Source organism: Anabrus simplex, chromosome X (genome assembly GCF_040414725.1).
Source record: "Anabrus simplex isolate iqAnaSimp1 chromosome X, ASM4041472v1, whole genome shotgun sequence".
Lineage (NCBI taxonomy): Eukaryota > Metazoa > Arthropoda > Insecta > Orthoptera > Tettigoniidae > Anabrus > Anabrus simplex.
The window spans coordinates 127,946,005-127,961,817 of NC_090279.1; the positions used below are offsets into that span (position 1 = coordinate 127,946,005).

At 41.6% G+C, this 15,813-nt stretch overlaps 1 protein-coding gene across 1 annotated transcript in view; it reads left to right on the forward strand.

Moving 5' to 3' along the window:
* The first annotated feature begins 3,339 nt into the window (after positions 1–3,339).
* LOC136886548 (hemolymph lipopolysaccharide-binding protein-like) overlaps positions 3,340–15,813 on the forward strand; it is a 42,193-nt gene continuing 29,719 nt past the window's right edge. Inside the window, exons 1-2 of the mRNA XM_068230498.1 lie at positions 3,340–3,361; positions 8,407–8,532. Of these exons, the coding sequence (XP_068086599.1) occupies positions 3,347–3,361; positions 8,407–8,532 (141 nt within the window). The 5' untranslated portion in view covers positions 3,340–3,346. The remainder of the gene's footprint in view (positions 3,362–8,406; positions 8,533–15,813) is intronic.

Consider the following 15,813-nt stretch of genomic DNA (forward strand, 5'->3'; position numbering starts at 1 on the left):
CAATCTTGGTTACAACAGATGGCCTAAGTTTGCAAGTCATTCGACTGTGACTGTCAACTGGTTTCCCCTCTGCCTGCTGTCTATTAAAGAAGCACCAAGAATCGACACCTTTGGGGCAAGTTATATGCTGAGGGTTGAGATCTGTTGACATGCAATGTCTAAGGGTAGAATAAATTGCCCTCTTCATTTTAGCCACATCTGGGATGTTGTTGACTATGGCATGTCTGAAATAATGCCCAAGCTTAGTCATGGTGGTTTCCGTCAAGCTGCCCTCTTTCCGCCCACCTAGTGTTTCACCCTTTGCCTTCCAATCTCTAACAGTATTGCGAAGAGCAGTGCCAAGGCGTTTCGATACATGATGAATGCACTCTTCCTTTACTATAGTGATACCTGGTCCATATACTCGAATCTGATTTAAATGAGCATTAGTCTTAGCATCCCCATCTGACAACATGGTAGTGTAGCGGAACCCCTTGCCAAGTGATCTCCTCCACAGAATCTCTCCAATATCTCTTTCCATAGCGTTGGAGGACCCACAATAATTTTTTCACACTCACTAGAATTGTTATGACCTTCATACCATATATCAAATTCTGAACTATGTTTCCCCAAGTCCCTTTCAGCTACCACACACTTCTGACAGTACTTTGACAGCACATGGTAATCTAGCACAATACCAGTCTGCATGTCAATAGCAAACCCTACTTCATAGTTGGATGTGTGACCACATTTATGCCAACTGGCATCATATGATACGCAAATATCTAATATTTCATTGTCATTAGCTCCATGAGCACTGCGTACAACTTGTGCAGCCATATCAAGTACTTCTTTCCTCATTAATTTGCCCTCATCATTCAAAAGTTTCAGAAGGGCTGGAAAAGGCCTAGGTCCTAAAGTGTTCATGCCACCAACAGAGAATTTTTCCAACCCTCGTTGACCCTTACCTATAGTGCTAAATGTCTCAACCATAGCATTGTTCACATGGAAAGCAGGCCTCTGTGAATTATAATTTTCACTCTTGGAGAACTATATACGTTTGCAGAAACATAATCACAAGTTCTGCATTTAACAATAATTTTAGAGGAAAAACAATGGCTCTCTCTAAACTGAATTGAAATTGATTTGGTTCGACACTCACCACATAGCAGTTCTTTCAGAAGTTCACTCCACACATCACTATGTACTAAGGTGTAATTTACAGGTGCAAAATTAGAACATTTAGAGGTAGGGTAAGAATCAGAAAATTAGTCGATTTTTCTTTCTGAAACAGTAATAACTGGAGGTGGTAAGGTACTAGAATCAGGAACCTGCTCACTAGGCCTAAATGGAGCTGTACCTGGCTTTACCTCCTGATATTTCCTTGCAGAATATCTCAATTTTGCAGGCAGACTTCTACTGGAAGGGCGTTTCTTTCCTGACCTATAAGAAGTTCTGGGCCCTTTATTCATCATAACACAGGATGTTTGCCTAACCAAACAATGTATATAATTACAAATATACCGGAAACAAAGCACTATCCCGTTAAATACAGTGAATTAAAAATATTCACACTATATATACACAGTAAAATGAACTTAGGGTACTGCTTTTCATGGGATAAATAATTTTATCACTCAGGAATAAGATTTCTCGTGAAAACTGTATACAAATTAAAACAGGAACATGCTTCCACAACGCGACTAGTATAAATACTAAGTAAAAAATGTAAACAAAGATACAAGAGAAAATATGCAACCTTGAAAATGCACTTGTGTGGCTAAAATAAATCTACTCTTGTTTTGCAACACATTTTTAGTTCCTTTTGTTGGACTAGTAAATTATTTATTATTTTAGTAATTATTTTGACTATAGTGCAAACAAATGAAAGGAGACTGCGTAGCTGAGTGTCTGTTGTCCTCGGAGGGAAATGTTTCGCGCAATATTCAAAACTCCGAAAAAAACACTCAGCAACAACGAAGACTGTGGCGTCTCAGTAGAAAGAGAGCGTGGACCGGACGTTAAATCCCACGCGCTCTCCCTTTAAATAGCCACTGGGAGGTTTAAAAATGGCGCTGGAAGGAAATTTATAACATTTTCTGAAGGAGGGAAGATGGAGCTATTTTTTAAACACAAAACTCAAAAAGTGATTTTTCGACACAAATTCCACAAATTTCAGTCATAATCCACCTTAAAGCCCAAGGTGTCAATCTGAATCTTGAATTTTTTCACAATCTTGTTTTGTGTTTGCTAGTTGTACCTGTAAAAATTGTTAAATTTTGAGTTCTGAAAATATAATCTTCAGTTTAAGTTCTAAATTCAATTCTTGACATTGTAGTTAGACCCATTCACCCCAGCACCTTCTTTAACCTCTTTCTGCTCCACGGGTATCCCCGTATCAATAATAATAATAATAATAATAATAATAATAATAATAATAATAATAATAATAATAATAATAATAATAATAATAATAAATCGAACCCTCCTCTGTTGCTGTGGTTGTTGTCATTTAAACGCGGCAGTCGTATCTGTAAAACCTTGCCGAGAATCTCGAAAATGACATCGTCGGGTGCATGGGTGACTTTTTGTGCGAACAAAATTAATTTAAACCGCAAGACGAATACAACGATCTAACTGAAATATATGAAAATGCTGTCAAGATTTACACACGTACAGGACGCTTAAGAAAGTATTCACGTCTGTCGTAGCAACTGATATCAAGATTACAACCCTAGGTCTTCCCGTTTGATGCGACTGACCATTGTAATCACAGGCCCTTCCGTTTTACTTGTAATATTAGCTACTAAACTCCTCTTGTACCTCTTCCAGTTGATGTTCCATAAACAGGAAATCAAGTCTCCAACTTCTCGTGGAACATCGACTTGGTCGCCCTCGTACCTGAACAAAGACGCTGCTGGTTTAGGGTACCAATATTGTTGTGAGTCGCACTCTAGAACTCATTAACAAGGCCACAAAATTGTAAATTTGGGAAAGAATGTCGATATTGTATAATTTTCTATCTCCTTTTCAGCTCACTGGAGGCCCAGACAGTTATCGAACCAAACATAAAGTTAAACTAACTGTTACCTTATTATTGAATAAATGTAAGATTTGTGATCACAAAATGCAAGAGATTTGTTAAAATCTGGTCTTTATTCATAGTTTTTTGTTACAGGCTCGCACAGATAGTTTTTTGCGTGATAAATCTCCGCTCGGTTATCGGAATATGACGTCGAAGGTTGGAGAGGTCATCCAGTCGGCCAACGAGCTGGCTGTATTCAGCATGCGGGACTTTCTTAACACTCAAGTCAATGAAATAAATAGCAAGCCACAGCTAAAGATATCACTATCAGAACTCGTAAGGATGTCGCTTCTCTTGGTGAGTGTTTGTTTATTTCTCTATAGCTGATAACAAGGGGTCAAGGGTGAGTTGTTGTCAGGCTTGGAGTGGACATTTTATAATAATAATAATAATAATAATAATAATAATAATAATAATAATAATAATAATAATAATAATAATAATAATAATAATAATAATAATAATAATAAGAGGACGCATCGTGGCCATGATCGTTAAGGCGTTGAAATCTAAATGGCCCTGACAACGTGGTTACCCGGTTCGAGTCCCGTTGGTCGAAAGAACGTTCACCATCAGAATGTTGGCCGGCAGGATAGGGGAATTGCTGGTATCCTACATTCATCACTAGATAAGCCTTGATTAAATTCCAAACGTCTCTGCAGTGCTCATACGGAGTGAGGGCATATGACGCTGCTGCTGGTGATTCGACCGTCCGATGGAGACGTTAAGCCACGAGCAGTCCCCTTGCTGCTATTCGACAAGAAGAAGCGTAGGCTATGTGCCGGCACTGGGTCTCACCCTCTCCTCTCTAACTATCATATTTCATCTCATTAACTTTTCTGATAAGAAAGGGCATTCGGTCATAACAAAACCGCCTCGACAGATTCATCTCACCTCATACACGACCCCGTAGAGAAAACGGTACAAGGGTTGGACAAATAATAATAATAATAATAATAATAATAATAATAATAATAATAATAATAATAATAATAATAATAATAATTGCGAATGTCCTCCGAGCAGGCCTGGGGTAGGTCTTATAGGCGACCTGCATGTCTCTGTGGATGCGGCTCCTACTTAAGAAGACATCACAAACACACGGCCCCCGATTAACCAATTAACGTTAAAATCCCGACACGGCAGCTAATCGAACCCAGTACCTATTGTACCAAACCATTTCACCACTTAAGGAAGAAATATCTCAATAGAGTAGTGGAATTTTCACAGAATTTCAGTGGAATATTTGTGATTGATGAATGTTTAAACAAGGGAACGTGATGTAACACAAAGGTGTGCTGTCAGTGGTGGAGACAAGTCGACGGAGAGAAAAGAGAGACTTTCAGGAGCTCATTTGCAGCAGGCACCAAGCTATACAGTTAAGTGCGGTCAGTAGGCACCAAGCTATACAGTTAAGTGCGGTCTCTCCACACGAGCTATAGAGAGGCTTTCAGGAGCTCATTTGCAGCAGGCACCAAGCTATACAGTTAAGTGCGGTCTCTCCACACGAGCTATAGAGAGGCTTTCAGGAGCTCATTTGCAGCAGGCACCAGTTAAGTGCGGTCAGTAGGCACCAAGCTATACAGTTAAGTGCGGACAGTAGGCACCAAGCTATACAGTTAAGTGCGGTCTCTCCACGCGAGCTATAGAGAGGCTTTCAGGAGCTCGTTTGCAGCAGGCACCAAGCTATAGAGTTAAGTGCGGTCTCCCCACACGAGCTATAGAGAGGCTTTCAGGAGCTCATTTGCAGCAGGCACCAAGCTATACAGTTAAGTGCGGTCTCTCCACACGAGCTATAGAGAGGCTTTCAGGAGCTCATTTGCAGCAGGCACCAAGCTATACAGTTAAGTGCGGTCTCTCCACACGAGCTGCAGAGAGGCTTTCAGGAGCTCATTTGCAGCAGGCACCAAGCTATACAGTTAAGTGCGGTCAGTAGGCACCAAGCTATTCAGTTAAGTGCGGTCAGTAGGCACCAAGCTATACAGTTAAGTGCTGACAGTAGGCACCAAGCTGTACAGTTAAGTGCGGTCTCTCCATGCGAGCTATAGAGGAACAATCCGTTATTAATAGTACATTATTCTATGCAAGTAGTTCCACTTTTATCCTCCCGTCTCTTTGGCCGCTCTGCCTGCCGAAATATTTAAATCACACTGGATAGAGTCCTAGTGCCGTACCCGTCATTGGACTCTGGATCTTAGTTTTGCTGTTGGCTGAACTACAGTCGAAGGTTCCCCTTAGCCAACACGTGCGGGGTCTCGCAGATCCCCTCTTTTCTCGATCTTCCCTTGTATAAACATTTGGAGGCGGGAGCCTAATGATATGACCGGAGTAGGAGAGCTGCACATTTCTATTCATCCTGGTTAATACAGTAGACCCGCATTTCAAACGCTCCTAATCTTCTGACAATGGCTTTCCTCACACCAAGATATACTGCACTTCGGCAGTCTATTTGTACAGCATTCTTTCCTCAAAGAATATGCGTGTAAAGTGTACTAAGAGGCCACAGAACCAGGACTGTGATGGTGCTTAGGTCATGCGGATATAAAACTTGAAAGTATATCCCTGATAATGTCCATGTATAGAGTATTGTGTGTGTAGTATGAGTGTCCGTGAGGTGACGCATTACAGCTCAGCTGTTTGTCTCCTTACTCCCCAGTCTTCCCAGACCGAAGTTTCCAATATTTTCATTACACTATTCCTTGACAGAAGCCACCCAGAGCAAATCACGCTGCTCTCCTGTGGATCTTTTCATGTCGTTCTTGAGTCAAGTAATCTTGGTGAGACCGAGCTCGATAGCTGTTGTCGCTTAAGTGCGGCCTGTATCCAGTAATCGGGAGATAGTGGGTTCGAACCCCACTGTCGGCAGCCCTGAAGATGGTTTTCCGTGGTTTCCCATTTTCACTCCATGAAAATGCTGGGGCTGTACGTTAATTAAGGCCACGGCCGCTTCCTTCCCATTCCCAGGCCCTTCATCTCCCATCGTCGCCATAAGAAATATCTGTGTCGGTGCGACGTAAAGCAAATAGCAAAAAAACAATTCCTGGTGAGTCTCTCACACGCTGAAAGGGTCTTACCAATAACTTATACGGCTCTGGTTTACATCCTTACTGCGACCCCTAAATACACCCATAACCATACGAAGAGATCTGTAAAGCTCACCTGGGTACTTGCAGTTATCCACATGTACTACTTTCACAGCGTCGACAGAGTAATTAATATACAAGGAAACACCGCCGTCCAGTAACACTGCCTTGCAGAATTCGCTCTTAATCATAATATGACGAGACAATGCTTCACCTGTTCCATTGCAATGGTCTTGCTTTCTTGAAATGTAGCCACCTATTCTAGTCCAATAGTCCTCTCTTACCTGTACCGCCCTGTTGATACGCCCTGCAATGGTAAATAGCGATGCAGTCCATTTGGCCTCCTGAATATAAAATATCTGGTCTATCTTGCTTGGGCCCTGCTAGTTGATCCTCACGGAAATGAATTTTCCTAAACAAAAATGTTCTTCTATCAGAACAGTTTGACATTTTAAAGATGTGTTCAATATAACCATAAAGAATACTTTCCTCAGCTTCCGCTTATCACATTTCATGCCGGGGATACTACAGACTCTGAATTAATTTGGTACAGCTCCTTCATGCAAACTGCCAAGTAACTGGGGAGGTGCTCAGAGATAAATAGGTAGTTATGTCCAACTTCGTCACATTTAGAGAATATGTATGGTAGAATACTAGAGAAAAGTTGTAGGTATTTTATGTTCACTGTATCGTGGCCTCGTAAAGTTGTATATGCTGTCACCTGTGTGAAATGTCAGATATTCTAGTAGTTTGTCTTTCTGGGACAAATGTCCCTATTGCTCCCTGTTGTTGAAAGGACATTATCAACCTGAAGGAAAATTGGTATTTGGAGCTTGGGTGAGCTATCGCCAGTCAGTTTTCATTCAATCATTCAGTAGTTCAACAATTTAATCAGCCTATCAATTTATATAACATCAAATAGATTGTCGAATCGAAATGTATAAAAATAAATCCTTCCAGAAAGAGCAGCTGTTTCTCTATTTAAAGAGTGAATTTTTGAGCCAAGGTTTCTTGTACTGATTGACTTTCGTGTGTATCATCTGATGGCGGATTAAGGGAGAGGAAGCGACTCAGTACCTTGAACATGAGCTAATTAACAACGAATGGCCGAACTTTAACTATGTGAATCTCGGGAGAGATTTCGATGTTTTTAGTAAGCACGCGACAGTTAGGGTGTCCGCATTTCTGTGAAATGTATGTAGGACTTTCTCTGGTGTTTGGTTTCCTTAATATAGAGAGGGTAACCAGGTAATACTAAACTCGTGGGTAAAATACCCCTTCTGCGTTAAGGGTCCGTGATGTCAGGCAATCGTAAATAATGTATTATACTGCCCCGAAAACAGGCGTATTCTAAAATCATTGTGAACTACAATCGAGGGTTCGAGCCCAGTCTGGTGTAAAACTAGAAACCACGGTTCCTTCCGATTCAGTTTACCTTTTGCAAAACCATTTACGAATTGGATATCAGAGTTCGAGCCCCAACCAATGTAATGTGCTCTGGAAGCTGCGGCTTCTCTACGTGAATTATGAGTTTTCCATTTGTAAAGACTAGCACGGGTCATCAGACTGTGACAGACGCGAGTCCTCTCCCCAGATATGTTGTTAAATATCAGAGCATTCGAGATCTTAATTGTACATTTCTCGAGCGTTGAAATTCCATTTCTTGGTTCACGTTCAAAGAGTTAGAAAGGAAAGAAAAAACAATTCCGAATATATTGTATTGGTAAATATTACCTGTGCACCTCACGCTCTCTGCCCCGTGCAAGTAACTGCAATCAGTCTTCAGTGAGAAACAACACAGGACGAGTTCCCCGCACAATAGTTACTTGGACTAGATGGGGCTGTAGTCTTACTAATGTATATAAATGTAGGCCACGACAGGGAGAAAATGTAACAAGGGACGTGGAATTGTCAGATAATTTGACATACGTATATTCCTTTAACAAAGTTCATTAAGCTCTCATGATTATAATTAAAAAGTAGTTTGGATCAAGTTCATAAATCTTTCCAGAATACATAAAACTACACGGGGAAACAGACGATTACATTACATAGGTAAATACTGCGCGCTGTTTTGTTAACTGACCATCAAAGTTGTCAAACTGGGCTGACAACTAAGGTAATGTGTTTGTTTGACTGACGTTGGATAGATGGAACCGAAATCAGTGTTCTGCATTGAAATACCAACTTTTCTGTCACAACCTCCTTTAGAATGTCACTTCAGTCATAGTTAACTGTTGAACTCTGTACCTTTTCCAGGTTCTCTTGCTCCTGATGCTAGCAGTTTCACTGGCGAGCGCAGATCACTGTGCATCGTCCGTGGGCTCTAAGTTGGACGTGTCTGTGCATGGCCGCAAGAACGCCAGTGGACATTGGATGATAACGGTACCGTGTGTTCTCAATTGCAGAGTTGTTCTTCTGTGTTGGACGGATAATATTTTATGTTTATGTTATAAATACACGTGTTTTATTTCTTTATATTCAAAATGTTTGCATGCGCCATTTGAATTTAACACAACTTTTAAAGTACAGTAATACAGTTTGTGGAATTAATCTGATAGGTACTTGGTATCGAACCGCTGCCTTCGTGATGTACAGGTTGTTCTGTTGCTCTTATGACGTCACGCAAAGAGGCAATGCAAGGACGTAATATTATGTCTCTACTTCTTAATTATGAAATATTCACAAATGTTGATTTAATGTAACAGGTAAGATCATTACCAACTGTAATCGCATCACAATTCGTAAGTCAGGTCTATGTAATTTTATCTAAGTAGGTTTGAAGTGTGATTTACACGTTCGAAGCTTGAGAGTTTTTCTCTTCAGTTTACCCAACAAAGAATTATTATACATTAATGCAAATATGGAGACAATAAACGCACAAATGGTTCAGGGAGGACACGAAATGAGGAGTGAGGTAGTTTGATTATCTGATTATTTTTTATTCTACCATTAATCAGAGATATCAGGGTTCGAATCCATGTGTTGCATGTACTCGAGATATTTTATTCTAGAACTGAACAGAGAGAACAGGGAACGAATTCAAGACTACATTTTTTCTGTTAAGGTGACTGTTGTGTTTGCGTCATAAAGTTGATGTTATATTCGAGAAATAAGGAAAGAGAGGTAGATTCCCGTTCAGTTTTATTCCGTGCAATCACCGTCTGAATGCGTGTCAATTTCTATCTTTTTTACCAACAAGTTATCGCGCTCCTAACATATATTTAAAACCAAGCCAAGTTTCCCTGTTCAGAACACGGGCGAATGTATGCTGACTATTCAAATCGCTACAAACATACATTTATATCTGGAATGTATGAGTAATATAAGGTAGCAACAGACTGTATATGTTGCTCTTGGTAGAGGGCACAGCACAATGCATTGCCGGTCCTCTGTAACGGGGGAGGTCACGCGTCGGATGGAGACGTTAAGACTTGCACAAGATGGCGACTGGAAGGGGGCGCATATCACAATATATGTAAGGATAGACCCCTCCAGGGGTCACATCGGGAAGGGGATCTCAAATATGGATTTGGGAAGGGGCATCTCTCCAACCTGTGATGTTAGATCTCTGTAAGGTGATGTCAGGAAAGGGCATGTCAAGAAGGGCAGCTAGCCTTAAAACTTGGGTCCTTTGAATTTAGGTCTCTCTAAAAAGGTGTCGGGAAAGGCGTATGTTAAGAAGGGCAGTTAGCTTTAAAACTAGGATCCTCTGAGGTTAGGCCCTTCTAAGGTGGTGTCGAGAAGAGTTACTTGGCTGTAAAACTAGGTTCTGTGTAGTTACGCCCCCAGTCGTTCTCTCTTCCTAAAATTCTGCGCCAGCACGTGGCTAAGTCCCGTCATGATAGCAGCTGTGAGGTTAGGGTCGTTCAATATTCCGCGCCCAACACGAGCACGTGGTTAGGACTTGTCAAGCTGACAGCAGTGAGGTTAGCCATGCACACTTATTCAAACTCCGCGCCAAACCAGTGCACGTGTTTATGACCTGTTACGATGACAGCAGTGAGGTTGGAATCGCCGACTTATTCAAAGTCCCCGCTATAACAAGTGCACGAGGTTAGGACCAGTTAAGATGTCAGTAGTGAGTTTAGCCATGAGCACTTATTCAAAAATCCGCGTAAGGAAACAAAAGTGTAGTTAGTGTCTGTCAAGATGCACGAGCACGTGGCCGTGACGTCATGGTCACATGACCGTGACATCATGGGTCCAATGACCTTGCCAGGGATAAATGACCTCGTGGGACATTGCTGACGCAGCACCCATTGTTTTTGAATCCGCGTTGTCCTACTACTACCAATAATAATGGTCATACGTACAGTAGCTTTCTTGTTTCGTTTTTTCCTTGACACTTGTGGCACTACCCTTCAGTCCCTTTCTTCTACACAACATTTGTATCATTTTTTGATTAGGAATAGCCATGTTTTCCCAAATATTAATACGCCGACTTGTAAGATCTGTTAGTTACTTCCCACATTCACGGAAATTGCCGAGGAATAACTTCTTAATTATTACTTAAGTGTTAACTATTAAGTTACATTGCTTCAAACATCTAAACATTATCTACCAGCAATGATTTAAAGATGTTAAAAAGTATGCATAAAATGTTGCCGGGCTAAGTGACTCAGGCGGTTGAGCGCTGGCCTTGCGACCCTCATATTAGTGTGTACTTACTTGTATAGTTGTGTGGCAACTGCGAAACTCCATACACTTTTTTAAAATTTGCAACACATTATACTTCCGCCTAAAAGTGATGTAAGATAACAATTAAATAAGAAATTCCACGGGAAGTGTTACGTCCCTTGAGTTGATATTACTCAGCACGAGAAGATACCATACCTAACCTAAACTATGCGGTCTCAAGTAGAGGAGCAAGGACAGTTCAACACTCGGAAATGAGTCAGCACCCGAGGTCTAGTAGTGTAGCAATGCAGGTTCCAATGCAAGGTCATTGAACCCCAGTATAGTAGATAAGCAATGTCGATTTGCGCATTTTGCATAAGAGAGCGAATCTAACCTTACAGTCGCTATGTTGAGGGGCCTAACCATACTTTAACGCCTAGCTGCCCTTCCCGACGCCTAAGAGAGAGAGCCTAAACTTGCATCCACCAACTGGAAGTGACTACCCTTAGTTTCACGTCAAGAGCCCTTCCCGACGCCAACTGAACAAGATGGCGCCCATACACATCATCTAATGAGACGGCCTAGGGGCGCTTGCGCAAGGTGGCACATGTTCTTATGAGACGGCCTAGGGTTACGTGCGAAAGATGGCGGCTATACATAGCCTCTTATCAGACGGCTTAGGGGCGCTTGCGCAAGATGGTGCCTACACATAGATGGCTTAAGCGCTCTTGCGCAAGATGACGGCTATACAGAAGCTCTTTTAGAGAAAGCTAGCTGACAGGCCTACTGCTCAATATTGCGGATGTACAGAAGGTCTTATGAGACGGCCTAGGGTTACGTGCGAAAGATGGCGGCTATACATAGCCTCTTATCAGACGGCTTAGGGGCGCTTGCGCAAGATGGTGCCTACACATAGATGGCTTAAGCGCTCTTGCGCAAGATGGCGGCTATACAGAAGCTCTTTTAGAGAAAGCTAGCTGAGAGGCCTACTGCTCAAGATTGCGGATGTACAGAAGGTCTTATGAGACGGCCTAGCGGCGATTGCAAACGATGGTGGGTATACACCGGCTCTTAGGTCGAAAGATGATTGCCATGGGTGAATGCACAAGATGGGGGCTATACAGGGGCTATTATGGAGAAAGATTACGGCTATGGACCATTGCACAAGATGGCACACATGGGCTGCTATAAGAACGCCTAGTGCCATAGGAAATATATTGGTTACATTTAAACACCTAGCAGTCGATCAAATTATCGAATAAACAATGTAACTTGAAATTATGTTTGGGAATATACTAATTGAATCTGTTGGCATTGCTTATAAAAGCTTGTAGCTAATGCAGGAGCGATAAAGCCGAATAAATCGTGCTACACACATGATAGGGAATGGAACTCAGGGGCCACATCTTAATAGAAGGACAAAAGGGTAAAATGACTCCTCCTCCTCCTCCCCTTTCCTAGAGATAAAGGCCTAAATGGCTAATGGTCTGAAGGGCTAATGGGCTAAAGCGCTAATGATATCTTATTAGAAGTGCAAAAATGTAAAAGAACACCTTCTCCTCGTAGGCATAAAGGTCTCAATTTCTAAAGGGCTAAGGGGCTAAAGGGCTAATGGCCTAAAGGGCTAATGGGATAAAGGGCAAACCGGCAAAAGTTCTAAAGGGCAAAATTGCTTACATTTTTATAGTATTTAGGGAGCCTCTCCTCTCTTTATTAGGGCTTGAGTCCGGCTTTACAGCTAGAGCGGAGTTAACACCCTGAGGAGGGGAGAATGATGGAAAAGAGTCTGTACCAATATAGGTAATCGTTCTACTATATGCTACAGAAGGATGACGTAGATGAGAGTGAAGGTGAGGGATGGGAATGTAGGAAGGTGTTTAGGCTGTTGTGCTGTCGGGACAGAGCTTGCAGGAAAGTTCTTCACTTTGAAGAGCTATTAGTCAATAATACCTGCACAACGTAATTCTTGTTGTATTTCAAAAATATTTTTATACTCTGAGTAACCAGCATCTTGACTGGCTCTTAGAAGTTGCAAAATTTTACAACTACGTTGGGGTCCTTACAGTATCTTACATCAACGTAGGGTAAGATAGGATTGTTGTTAATTTTGAGCCTATCTGCAGACATTTGATGTGTAGGGACTTGCTTTAATGTAATACGTGCTTCATCAGTAGCGCTTCCAGGTAGAAAATTAACTTGTTTACATAGCATGAAACGTTGTGAAATTTTCTTCCACTCTATGTTGCATCTCCTGCACTGCGACAGAACCTGAAGTAGACTTAGAAAATGAAGTAAAATCATAAAGCTCTAATGGTAATGAAATATTGAGATCTTCTCTTTCTTCTTCTCCTTTTCTTTTATTACCACTATTATTACCCTTATTTCATAACTATGACATTGCCTCTCTTTATCCCGAAATGTGTGCTCAGTAACAGAACTTGAAGCATGCCAAGACAGCAACGGAGAATTAAAAATCTCACGCAGAGGTGTACTTTTTAAAAATTAATCAAAGTTTTCTTGACTACGGTTGAACTCTTTATATTTTCTTCTCGCTGAATCTACATTACACGCGGCTTCGTGACGTTGAACGTTCTATGCGTTCTTGAACTTTCTTCTACAATATTTACATTGGAAAATTGTCCTACGTGATATCTCCTGACGTTTCTTGTGTTAATCTCGGGAAATATTTTTCCACACACTTTGCAAATATAGCTAGAAATAGGTTTTTCAACGAAGGACTTTAATTTTTTGCTAACAGATTCTTCATTGAAAGATACACGTTAAATCTACTAGACACTTGTTACTCTATACTTCGATGATGCGAACAGCTTAACGATTACCAGTAACCTAACAGAAAAGCGTATAAGTAAGGTAGTAACAGTGAGGTTTAGCCCCGTCAAGATGGCAGCAGTGGGATTAGCGATGTTCTGTTGTTTAAAGTTCGGTGCCCATGTGGTTAAATATGGCAGCTGTTATCTTGACAGGTGTCAAAAAGCACGTGGATTTTATATTCCGCTCCACGACGTGCATAAGGTGGCAGCAATTAGGTTTAGCGCTATAAGGAGGGCAGCAGTGAGGTTTGCGTCAAGGCTGCGTATTGTCACCTTACTTATTCAACTTATATGCAGAGTATGTGATGAGGAATGCCAAATTAGATGAAACAGAAACTGGAGCTAAAATTGGTGGGATACATATAAATAACCTTAGATATGCTGATGACACCACCCTGTTGGCAGAAAGTGAAGAACAACTTAAGTATCTACTAATGAAGGTGAAAGAAGAAAGTGCAAAAGCTGGACTAAGGTTGAATGTCAAGAAAACCAAGATCATGGCAACTAAACCTATCACCTCCTGGCATATAAATGGTGAAACAATGGAGGTTGTTCCTAGTTTCATCTACTTGGGCTCCAAAATAACTGCTGATGGCGATTGCAGCCATGAAATTAAGAGACGCTTGCTCCTTGGGAGGAAGGCAATGGCCAACCTTGATAACGTTTTCAAGAGTAGAGACGTAACTTTAAGAACGAAGATTCGTATAGTGAAGGCTATGGTCTTCCCAGTAGCAATGTACGGAAGCGAAACCTGGACAGTAAGAAAGGCTGAGCGCCGAAGAATAGATGCATTTGAACTATGGTGTTGGAGAAAACTCCTTAGAGTTCCTTGGACTGCGAAGAGATCTAATAAGTCCATATTACAGGAAATCAACCCAGGCTGTTCACTGGAAGGTCAAATACTCAGGCAAAAACTAAAGTACTTCGGTCATATCATGAGAAAACATGATTCACTGGAAAAGACCTTAATGCTGGGGAAGACTGATGGTAACAGGAGAAGAGGGCGACAACGGATGAGGTGGATTGATGACATCAAGGAAGCCACGGCTCTCAATTTAGAAAGACTTCGGAAAATTGTATACGACAGGAGGAAATGGCGCACTTTGGTCTATGGGGTCACGGAGAGTCGAAAGCGACTAAACGACTAACAACAACAACAACAACAACAACAACAACAACATTGTCCTTAAGAGTGAGGTTTGGGTCCGTTAAGATGACAGCTCTTACCCTGGCAGTTGTTACGAAAGCACGCGGCCAACACGTGAGTTTGTTTACACACAGGAGCACGTGGTCGCGACGTCACGGTCACGTGGTATGCTGCGCCTGCACCCGTAGTTCATAATCCGCGCGGATGTGGTTAGAACTTGTCAGAAAGCAGGTAGATTTTATATTTCGTACGCCTTCGTCGTTAAGATGTCAGCTGTTATCTTAGCATGTCCGATCTATGAGCACTACAAGCGCTACAAGTTCTGTTACTAAGCACACATTTCGAGATAAAGAGAGGCAAGTTCATGATTATGATAATAAGGATAATGATGCTGATAATAATGGAAAAGGAGAAGAAGAACTCAGTGTTTCATTACCATCAGACCGTATGGTTTTATTTCATTTTCTAAGTGTATTACACGTTCTGTCGCCGTGCAAACATCCCAAAAAGATGTCTGTCTGTTAGGTCACCAGCCCAGAGGCTGGTTGGATCCTCAAATAGCACTACCAAAGGTTATGCATTTATAAAGAAACCCCAAAAGCCAATGGCAGCACCAAAATGAGGCGTACTAGGCAAGATGAGGAGTGAGGTGGTTTGCTATTGCTTTCCTCACTGGGTCAGAAAGTACTACTATTGCAGCACGACTGGCCCTGTGAGCAGCACCTTTCATAACACTCAGATGCACCCTAGCAGCTTCCATATTGTCACAGCCATGGATGTTGACTGGGACTTCGTAGGAAGCTACATTTTACTCTGGCCTGTGCCAAGAGATGGATGCAAAAGTACTGTATCCATAAAGAAATGACAGAAGGCTACCCAGAAAGATATGCAAAATAAAGTAGAAGAAAATTTCAACGCTTCATTGTTATGGAAAGATGTTAAGTTTGTACCTGGAAACGCTGCTGCTGAAGCACGTATTACATTAAAACAAGTCCCTACCCATCAAATGTGTGCATATAGGCTCAAAGTTAACAACAATCCTACGTTAGCCCATGTAAGGACCCCAAC